At 42.6% G+C, this 11636-nt stretch overlaps 1 protein-coding gene across 3 annotated transcripts in view; it reads left to right on the top strand.

Annotated features, from left to right (window-relative positions):
• Window positions 1-598: 598 nt before the first annotated feature.
• The window catches only part of unc5db (unc-5 netrin receptor Db), a 247011-nt gene continuing 235973 nt past the window's right edge, over window positions 599-11636 (top strand). For all 3 annotated transcript variants that reach the window (XM_077240897.1, XM_077240896.1, XM_077240895.1), the window contains exon 1: window positions 599-900. In XM_077240897.1, the coding sequence (XP_077097012.1) occupies window positions 810-900 (91 nt within the window). In that variant the 5' untranslated portion in view covers window positions 599-809. The remainder of the gene's footprint in view (window positions 901-11636) is intronic.

Here is an 11636-nt window from a genome sequence, read left to right as displayed (position 1 = left end):
TTCTTAAACTCGTAAGAACAATCTTAAAAAGATGAGAACATTCCTAAGAAAGTTTTTGGGAATACATAATATTCTTATCTTTTTTCTTAAGTCAGAAAATAAGAATAAAATAGCAGTTAAGAATAATTTTATTCTTAAGAATGTTTTGTATAAACATAAAATATGAATTAAAGGTTCTTACCTCCAATTATATATTTTCACATGTAGGCCTATAGAAAAAAGTACAAAACCTTGTTTCTACCATGAATTATTGGAAAGACTATTTTTTTTAAATAGGAGGAGCGACAGTGCAAGTATTTTTTAATTAATTGGAAGAAATCCAGCAGCTGCCACAGTCGTTAAGTGTTAAACTGTTTTTAGTGAAGTCATTTGATGACAGGAGGTAACAATATTTCTCCCTATTAGATTCCAGACGACGCACTTCAAACGCAACATCAAAATTAAATTATAAGACAACGCGATTTCTTCCCAGCGTAACTGCGTACATGAATATTCCCACCTGACTGGTGCTGATGCTTGTGGTGAACTTGCCTCCGCCCACCACAGTGCGCCATTGGCTGGTTCGGCTAGTGAGCATGCGGCACCTGCAAGTCTGGATGCACTAGAACGAGGCTCTCAAGCAGGGAGGGCGCAAGCCTGCACGGTGTCTGAAGTTCAGCTCACAGGAATGATGTCTCCTGGTCAGTCAGAAAGAAGTCAGAGCATTAAAATGAGAGAGAGACCGTTAGAGCTGAACACAATGAACTGTCTCAACATCATAATAACGGGCGAATTTGCCCCCTAAAACTATTGAGAGAAACAAAATAGAAATGGGAAGTAACGTTACTGTGAAGGGACATCGGCGTGTTTTTGAGATCATCTTGGTTCTCGCGCTTTGTCCAACCTGCACCAACGGTCGAGGTAAGAGCTGTAAGCGTCAGGAAATATGTTGTGATATTTACAGTATTATAAGCGCAATAAATCTCCTGATGTCATTTGTTCAACTTTTATACTGGGTAGAGAAATTCAGGAGACCTGCTTGATCTCCCTCTTTGTCCACGCGATCGTTCCCGCGGAAGCGTCTATCTATGAAAAAACGGACACAGACTGCGTAGTTTTTAATACGTAGGCTATCTGTAGGCTTCCTACTAAGTGAGCATTTTATTTTTTTAAATGTTGTTTTGGCTGTATATTCGCCGTTTTTAACGGATTCGGTTGATGTAAACATTGAGAGGACTGACAGTTAAATTGAAAGTTTGTAACATTCAGTTCTGAAAAAGAGCAGCAGTTTTCCAATAGCATCAGTGTCAAGGTTATTGGGGAAATGAAAGGAAACTGAAGAAATGTGTTGATACAGCTGGAGTATTTTAAATATTTCGATAGAAAGTTCATGTTCAACAGGCGACCATATAGTAGCTCTAGCTTTCTAGATCACACACATTTAATAATCATTACTGTGACACTGTTAAATTCTCTAAATGCAACTCTGTTATTTAAACATTGTGCCGAAATCAGTTTGTGAGCGTGAGCGCATATATCCGACTCGAGACAAACATGATTTAAGATGGTATGTATTAAAAATGCTGTGTTCAAAAGTAGCTATTGTCCTGCTGTTTCTTCACTCTTGTTTGACTAAGGTGAAGTTGATGGATTGTCAGGCGATATGATGGCAGTTATTATTTTTCCTTAGATATACAAGGCTTCATGGAAAACATCAAGGGAAGTTAAAGCAAAGTATTGGTTTTGAGCATTTATATAGGCCTACTGGTATTACATGTTTTGTAATTTATTCGTGTATAGTACAGTAACACTTTACAACAAGGGCCCTTTACTTAACGATAAGCATCATTAAATGAGCAATACATTTGTTCCAGTATTTATTAATCTTTGTAAACGTAAGTTAATTAAAAATACATCTGTTCATTGTTAGTTCGTTAGCTCAGGTCCGTTAACGAACAGATACAACTTTTGATTTTGATAATGTATTAGAAAATGTTTAAATAAGTTAAGATGAATAAATGCTTTATAAGAAATTTTATGTTAACTAAGGTCATTATAATGTTAATAAATATTATGAAACCCATGTATGGAACGGTTTTTAAAAATATTTTAATAAAATGCTAAAGTATCAGACTTCTAAATCATAAAATCAAAATTTATCCAAAAACATTTGATCAAAAATCGATCGTTGTGAGTGCAATCTTTATAAAACTTTTATTTTTTTAACTATCCAGTTGTTACAAACGACTGTAAAAGCCTCAAGGCTGTGTAAGCTGCACAAAAAGTCAGCTTTTAAGTCACGGCTTGTTATTTTTGTCTGGGATGTCTTGAAGCCTGTCAGGTTTAGCTATTCTGAAATCAATGTGGATGAGCATCAAATCTTTACAATGAGAGCAACTGAAGTGAAGGAGCAGGAACTGAGACCTTTTGCGTGCTACACTGCTCTCAGGAAGCCCAATGGGGCCTATATGAAACTTTAAAAGGGTTCTCAATGCATCCACCCGAGCGTGCGTGCCCCGTGGACCACACATAACGGCACGCGATGGTTCGCTTTCTTTTCTTTTCCCTAGCAGAAGGTGGCACAGATTGCATAGACATGCAAATAAATTAAGGTGTGTCAGCACAAGGTTGGAAAAAACTGAGCTATATGACTCCATATAGGTAGGTTCATATTTGTTTGTTGGCGGAGGTGCATTAATTTATTCTCGCTATTGAAAAGGTAGATTTGGCAAAATTCTCTCATTCTCAGGCATATACCTCAGCTAGAATATGAAGATCGGCATGACAATGGTTTTAACCACATTTTTTTAACTAGATCTTGCTACAGATGTCTCTTATTAGAAGTTCACTTTTGCTGTACACTTAAATATGGATGAAATGTTATACCTTTTTTATTTTATAAATATGTTTACACACACACTTTAAAAATTCAATTTTAGGCTAAAACGATATTATTATTTTTTAATTTCATATAAATACTTTAGTTTGACTGAAAATGAACCAGTCCTTGTTTTTTTTCCGTTTCTTAGCATTAAGTAGGTCTGTGTTAGTCCGACTTTGCAAAGGTGTGCCATAATTGCGTGTATACATGCTAATCGGACTACACTTGTCCTTGTGCACTTGCTCCGAAAGACAGAGTATTGTTTATTTATGTTCAAGATTTTGATTGAGCATTGTGTAATGTACACTTGGGCACATGGATGAAGAATGTAGCTTAACTACACAAAAACCCACTGTAGAACTACGCAGGTAAACTTTTTTTTTGCCTTATTTGAATTTTAATTATTGCACACATATACAATGTAGGTTTAGCAGCAACAATCTAATTTTAGTAGCGGAATTGTCTAGCCGCCAAACTCTGCCAGTGGACCGTTTGGTGAGAGAAAGCAGCCAATCTGGAAGCGACTAAGGTTATAAAAAGCCATCACCAACTCAGGTCTGCTAACAGTGTGCCAATGCAGTGCTGCTCACTGCTCAAATTTACATTTAAATGAAACCAAATGACTGAACACTCACAGATGAGAGTCAGTAAAAAAAGTACCACCTCCTTGTTTTGCAAAAGTACAATTCTCTACCTGAAACTGTTATTAGGCCCTAATGGGACCTGTGTTGGTATATAAGGAAATTACATGATCGATCCTTGTTTTTGTGAAAGAAAAACTATTCTCATATATGGCCTCCAGAGGTGGAATAAATCTGGTAAGAGAAAGTACCTATAGTGTAACCTTGAGCATTATTAACTCATTGCCACACTTGAGTGTGAAGAAAATATGTGCTTGCTGTGACTGCTTTTCTGTGCACTTCTTCAGCTAGGGGCCCTGTGCAAATTATAATTTTTCTTTGGACGAAAGAGTGAATTTAACTTCATTAGTCTAAAGTAGAAGCTACGTGGGCTTATCTACCATCAGGCATTTTTTCTGTTTTTCATCAACACCTCTCCCACCTTCAGAACGATCAGTGTTTAGCCATGTGCAGTCAGTAAAAGCTTTTACATGCTATAAACAGACTCATATTCAAGAAATGTCCCATTTTAGCATTTTTGTGTCATTCAAATTTCCTTTATTCTAAGGATATGCAAGCTTATGTTTGAAGACGCAAGATAATATCTGGGCTCAGCAGATACATTCACACATTCTGCAACATTTGCAAGATAACTTCCGATAACATGTGGACATGTGCGATATTATGTATTAGTCATAAGTGTTAGATCTTTGGAATCAAGATAATTGGAGAATTACAATTTAAAAAAAACTCTTGCTGCCATCAGTGCATGATTTATACGGTAGCTAACTAAAATATTTACATTTAGAGAATGATTGTCTTAAGTAGACATCAACCGATATTGATTTTAGAAATTCATTTTTATATATAATGATACAGAATATTTGCATGTTTATGTCCCCGATATATAAAGAACCAATATTTGTTTAATCTGGACAATTATATATAATTATATATAATTATATTATAACACCACTGAACTGAACAAACTGTTTTAACACTTTTTTTCAAAACTGTAATTCCTGTAATTTAACTCCCTCCTTGCATACAAAACAAAACACACTTCTACATCAATAAATAAATAGTGTCTTTAAAAAAATAAAAGCTTTGATCAGGTTAACAAACAGGTAACAAATAAAGCATGTGAAAATAATTCTAACATTGAAAAAAAAAAATTGCACAAGAAAAATTCTAAAAGCCTGAATAAAAAACATCAATAAATAAATAGTGTACACTAAAATACTTTAGTGTAGCTAGTACTCCCAATTGCATCTCTTTATTTATAACAACAGCAGTAATATTAATAATAGGCTAAATACATTTACAAAGACTTAAGGTTTTAAACGTAGAACATAAATAAATGACTGGGGAGTCTATCAACTTTGCATAAATATAAACATTTGTTTTAAACTACAGTTTTAAAAGTTTTTTGTATAAGCTAAAGAGTTGAGAGAATAGAACACTCTGGAATATTTGCTGGAATACAAATATACTACACATACATTCGCTGGAATATGGATACATTGTCAGAAAAATAAACACAACGATAAATGCATCACTGTAATTTCCGAGTCCATCTCATCTGGCTTGTTATCAGAATTATTAATAGGCAAGGCCTAGAGTTTTTGTCGGTGATTATGAAATACCTTGCTGACAGAGCACTTTTTTTATCTATACGTTTATACAGAACTTCTCTTGTGAATGATTTAGATGTTATTAGTGAAATAAAGGTTATATAGTAAACGTTAATACAATTTAGGGAGTTTTAAATGAGTGGATCTTGTTAAAAGCTGAATACAGTGGCCATGCTGGAGCAATCCTGAGCATCAGGTGAGTGAATGGCATTATGAATGCAACTTTACCAGACAAATGATGAGCATATACAACAGAGAGAGAATTAAATTAATCTAACATGCACTCATTCATGGCTGTTTTATTTAATGAATGTAAAGTTACATCTTTATTGTGAGTTTGTCTCTATTTTTTAGCACCAATTTTGTAGCAACTGTCACAGTCTTCGTCTGCACCTGTCTGTCTTAGTCATCTTCACTACACTTCCCAGAATCCTTCTTGTCTCCACACCTGAACTCACTCCCTCACTTACCAGCCTGTCCCTCGTTATCATCATCAGTGTCACCTGTTTTCACCTTGTTATGTTTGATTCATGCTTGTATTTAGTTTGCTTCTGTTCAGTGTGTCCTGGTCGGTTGTTAAAGTTATATGGATGTGTTTAGTGTGTGTTTCTGCCCGTCATTCTGCCTGCCTGTCTGTACCTGTGAGTTTGATCAGCAAAACTGTTTGATTTGGAGCTTTTGACTCAGCCATCTTCTTCTACCCGCACAACACCGTGACAGAACAACCGACCATGAGGAAAAGGAGGGTTGGCAAGAAGGCAGATCACTGGATTTCCCAGGATGGGCGATCACTGGAGGAGTATGTGGAGGTCTATATCAACCTGTATCAGGACGTGAGTAGAGATGAGGAATCTCTCAAGCAGCAATTCTGGAGTGGGATAGACGATCTACTCGCCCAGATGCTGCTGTTGGGAGATCTTCATCTCCCTTTTGTCGAGTTCATCGACCACACCTTGTGGGTTTGTGGATCCTCCCTCACTGTGGGCCCTGAGTCATGTTCTGCCGAGCCTGAGTCTGAGCTTTTTGACGACCTTCCTGAGCTTCTTCCGCCAGAGACCGTCCAGCCAGAGACCGTCCAGCCAGAGACCGTCCAGCCAGAGACCGTCCAGCCAGAGACCGTCCAGCCAGAGACCGTCCAGCCAGAGACCGTCCAGCCAGAGACCGTCCAGCCAGAGACCGTCCAGCCAGAGACCGTCCAGCCAGAGACCGTCCAGCCAGAGACCGTCCAGCCAGAGACCGTCCAGCCAGAGACCGTCCAGCCAGAGACCGTCCAGCCAGAGACCGTCCAGCCAGAGACCGTCCAGCCAGAGACCGTCCAGCCAGAGACCGTCCAGCCAGAGACCGTCCAGCCAGAGACCGTCCAGCCAGAGACCGTCCAGCCAGAGACCGTCCAGCCAGAGACCGTCCAGCCAGAGACCGTCCAGCCAGAGACCGTCCAGCCAGAGACCGTCCAGCCAGAGACCGTCCAGCCAGAGACCGTCCAGCCAGAGACCGTCCAGCCAGAGACCGTCCAGCCAGAGACCGTCCAGCCAGAGACCGTCCAGCCAGAGACCGTCCAGCCAGAGACCGTCCAGCCAGAGACCGTCCAGCCAGAGACCGTCCAGCCAGAGACCGTCCAGCCAGAGACCGTCCAGCCAGAGACCGTCCAGCCAGAGACCGTCCAGCCAGAGACCGTCCAGCCAGAGACCGTCCAGCCAGAGACCGTCCAGCCAGAGACCGTCCAGCCAGAGACCGTCCAGCCAGAGACCGTCCAGCCAGAGACCGTCCAGCCAGAGACCGTCCAGCCAGAGACCGTCCAGCCAGAGACCGTCCAGCCAGAGACCGTCCAGCCAGAGACCGTCCAGCCAGAGACCGTCCAGCCAGAGACCGTCCAGCCAGAGACCGTCCAGCCAGAGACCGTCCAGCCAGAGACCGTCCAGCCAGAGACCGTCCAGCCAGAGACCGTCCAGCCAGAGACCGTCCAGCCAGAGACCGTCCAGCCAGAGACCGTCCAGCCAGAGACCGTCCAGCCAGAGACCGTCCAGCCAGAGACCGTCCAGCCAGAGACCGTCCAGCCAGAGACCGTCCAGCCAGAGACCGTCCAGCCAGAGACCGTCCAGCCAGAGACCGTCCAGCCAGAGACCGTCCAGCCAGAGACCGTCCAGCCAGAGACCGTCCAGCCAGAGACCGTCCAGCCAGAGACCGTCCAGCCAGAGACCGTCCAGCCAGAGACCGTCCAGCCAGAGACCGTCCAGCCAGAGACCGTCCAGCCAGAGACCGTCCAGCCAGAGACCGTCCAGCCAGAGACCGTCCAGCCAGAGACCGTCCAGCCAGAGACCGTCCAGCCAGAGACCGTCCAGCCAGAGACCGTCCAGCCAGAGACCGTCCAGCCAGAGACCGTCCAGCCAGAGACCGTCCAGCCAGAGACCGTCCAGCCAGAGACCGTCCAGCCAGAGACCGTCCAGCCAGAGACCGTCCAGCCAGAGACCGTCCAGCCAGAGACCGTCCAGCCAGAGACCGTCCAGCCAGAGACCGTCCAGCCAGAGACCGTCCAGCCAGAGACCGTCCAGCCAGAGACCGTCCAGCCAGAGACCGTCCAGCCAGAGACCGTCCAGCCAGAGACCGTCCAGCCAGAGACCGTCCAGCCAGAGACCGTCCAGCCAGAGACCGTCCAGCCAGAGACCGTCCAGCCAGAGACCGTCCAGCCAGAGACCGTCCAGCCAGAGACCGTCCAGCCAGAGACCGTCCAGCCAGAGACCGTCCAGCCAGAGACCGTCCAGCCAGAGACCGTCCAGCCAGAGACCGTCCAGCCAGAGACCGTCCAGCCAGAGACCGTCCAGCCAGAGACCGTCCAGCCAGAGACCGTCCAGCCAGAGACCGTCCAGCCAGAGACCGTCCAGCCAGAGACCGTCCAGCCAGAGACCGTCCAGCCAGAGACCGTCCAGCCAGAGACCGTCCAGCCAGAGACCGTCCAGCCAGAGACCGTCCAGCCAGAGACCGTCCAGCCAGAGACCGTCCAGCCAGAGACCGTCCAGCCAGAGACCGTCCAGCCAGAGACCGTCCAGCCAGAGACCGTCCAGCCCAGAGCCTTCACCGCCGGTCCCGTCCAGCCCAGAGCCTTCACCGCCGGTCCCGTCCAGCCCAGAGCCTTCACCGCCGGTCCCGTCCAGCACAGAGCCTTCACCGCCGGTCCCGTCCAGCACAGAGCCTTCACCGCCGGTCCCGTCCAGCACAGAGCCTTCACCGCCGGTCCCGTCCAGCACAGAGCCTGCACCGCCGGTCCCGTCCAGCCTTTCTGAGCCTTCACCGCCGGTCCCGTCCAGCCTTTCTGAGCCTTCACCGCCGGTCCCGTCCAGCCCAGAGACTTGTAATGACTCTGTCACTCTCCCCATTAATTTTTTTGGGGGGGGCCATAGGCCCTCGCCGTGGGCGCCCAAGGACCCACGGCCACCCGAAGGGGCTTCTCCGCCATGGCCGCCCGAAGGGTCCTGGCCGCCCGAAGGGTCCTCACCGCCATGGCCGCCCGAAGGGTCCTCACCGCCATTAAAGTTATATGGATGTGTTTAGTGTGTGTTTCTGCCCGTCATTCTGCCTGCCTGTCTGTACCTGTGAGTTTGATCAGTAAAACTGTTTGATTTGGAGCTTTTGACTCAGCCATCTTCTTCTACCCGCACAACACCGTGACAGCAACTACATATCAAGCATTTATATCCCTTATCTCATTTGTTAATTAATTGTTATGTTAAATAAAATGTATTAATTAAGAGAGGCTCATGTTGACTCATCTCCCCTCAGGCGCAATGCTTTAATGACGGTCTTGCATTTAATTTTCCCATTTTTTTGAAACCAATACTACAAAACCGAGACCTGGTTATGGAAAAATGCTTAAATATCGGGAAAAAGTTTTTGTAAAACTGATTATTGGTCGATGTCTAAAGAGTGCCTTTTCCCCCAGAAGTCAATGGCTGCAAAATATCTATAGGCAGGATTTTATGCTGTAGACAAAAATGTAATGCAAAATGTGAAACACTAACAAAGGAGTTGCATGTCAGGAATGTTAAGGCATATTCGTTTTTATCTTTAGAGACGCACAATATGTTTTGACCTTAAGGTTAAAAACAAATATTTACCAGCTTTTTTTTTTTGCCTTGACTAGAGAATAACGCGAATCTTCTTACAATGATCTACATATATGCTCTAAAAGGCATTGCTGATAAAATCTGTATCATACTTTTGTAGCAAAATAAAAATAAAATAAGCACACAGCAGTATCTTTATATCACTGTAGTGTGGAAGATCACCGTGGTAGAGTAATGTGGTGTACAGAATTACACAGGTTTTGCTGTTGTAAATTCGTTTAATGTCAAAGACAATAAAGAGGGCTGCAGGAATGAGTCCTTAAACCTGGAAATGAGTTAGCTTTTTTTCATTGGGAAGTCATGGTTTTTTAAATGGGTTTTTGGTTAGCTACCTGAAATAAGGTCTGTGGTGAATACAAGCTCATTTGTCAAGATATTTTCACATTCTATTCTTTGAGAAAAAAAAAAACCTTCAGTTGTGCTTGTACTGGCGCTCTCGCAAACTACACTAGTTTAAACTTTCCAACATGTAGATTTTGAAGTTTTAGTTTATTTATAGTTAATTTATAGCCTAACCTTAGTTTTTTACTGCTGCCGATTGTGTTTGGGCATCAAATTTCTTAAAAAGTGTTCATTTGTGAAGATTATCTTGATGAATAAATGTGTACAAACCATAAACTTTTGTTGGTCACAGAGCTTATTTTCTGCAGTAATCCAAAAGCCAATAGAAAAACGCTGTTATACTTAGACCTTTTTATAAGCCGGTTTTAAGATAGTCCCTTTTGCCCAGGCAGTTTTTAGGTTTGCAGGATTTATTTGAGTCTGTTCTGCAAGAAGATCAGTCTCTGTCTTCCAGTAAATTGTTTTATCCACTCACATTAAAGTGAACCATGAAATATCCAAAGTGTTCATCCTCTCTTTTACAGATTTATTTACCGCTACATGCAGTAAAGTACAATTTGCTGGCATCAGCAAAGGCATCAGAAAAATATTATTGCAATTCGAAAGTGTTTCTTAAAGAGGAAGAGTTTTCTGTCTCTGAATGAAGCCGCAAACCATTGGATATTTTTTTTTTTAAATCATCCTTTTGTCACTATTTATCAAAGTTTTTTTTGGATAACCAGAAATGCAGTGAGTGATACATTCCCCTATAGTTTGAATCAGACTTTTTTGGATTGTAAGTTATGTGTGTAGTATCACTGTTTCACAATTATGTAGGAGTGTATAACAGGAGATCAAAAGAAGCAATAGTGTGGGGGGAGAAACCAAACTTTCATAATCTCTGGTGGCATTTATTGATTTTATTTCTTCTCTCTGCTTGACTAACTTCCACATTATACAATACATACACACTTTCTCTGATCTGCTTTGAGTGGTGTAAAATCACTGTTTGAGTGCCTCAAGCCATTTTTGCCCTCTCTTGTCTGTGCTTTCCAAGTTTCGATCATGAGTGCCCTTTTCTTTTGTTCCAGTGCCTAAGTTTTTCTGAGTGCAACATACAGTGGGCTCCACCCGCCTCTCACTGACACTACATTCTTCTTATCCATCCCAGGAGGAAGCTTGGCAGCTTTTTTCTTGATTTAACCTACACCTACACCAAAGGTCATGGTAATTCTTGTGCTTTTTTGATGCTGCATTTAGGAGTCACAGAACTAGAAGTGGACAAAAGTGTTCTGGAGTGTTCTGTAGTAATTTCACTATACCTTTGATCCATTAGAATGAAGTAGGTCATAAATATTATACTGCAAAACAGTGCAGTTTCATGTATTAGCTTTCAGATTTTTCTTCTAAATTAGAACTGTTGATTATTCATATACCAGCCAGTTCTCCGTTCAAGCCAGTAGCGTAATCATTTAGAGGTTAATCTACCTTTAAATCACAAGCAACCAATTAGGCACCCCATGGCACTTAAAATTGAAGCCTTTCCCAGATTATAAAGCATTTTTTCTTCAGTCACAATAAAATATAGCCAATATTTCTACCCTAACATGAAGGTGACCAATATCAATGACTTTTCAAATTAAATTTGGCATAGATTATGTGTAGTCCAAAAATAGTCATATTCATATTCATGATGTCAGAGGCATATGCACAGAATAAGGATAAGTGGGAGGGTTTAATGCAATGTATAAAACCTGAAAAAGTATTCAAAGTGACAGTTTTTGTTGAAGACATCTCAAGCTCTTACATCAGACCATATACTCACATCCATATATAGAATAAGGGTCAGAGCATTGGGTCAGCTGATGGGCCAGATGAGATTTAGCTTACGCAGCAATAGGACGACAGGAGAAAGCTAGATAAAATGGAAAACCCTCTGAGTAATAACATTCTCACCTTGAAGTGCTTTACAATATCACATTGCACATTAGGTCAGTGCCAGAAATAACCTCTTTTTTATTAAAGGGCAGTACTTGATAACTACATTTTGATTGGCTTTTTTGCTTTTATGAGCGTAAACGTT

The sequence above is a fragment of the Siphateles boraxobius genome, unplaced genomic scaffold (assembly GCF_051911475.1).
Source record: "Siphateles boraxobius isolate OS27281-9 unplaced genomic scaffold, OSU_SipBor_1 24, whole genome shotgun sequence".
Taxonomy (NCBI): domain Eukaryota; kingdom Metazoa; phylum Chordata; class Actinopteri; order Cypriniformes; family Leuciscidae; genus Siphateles; species Siphateles boraxobius.
This window is presented reverse-complemented; position numbering and strand designations above follow the sequence as displayed.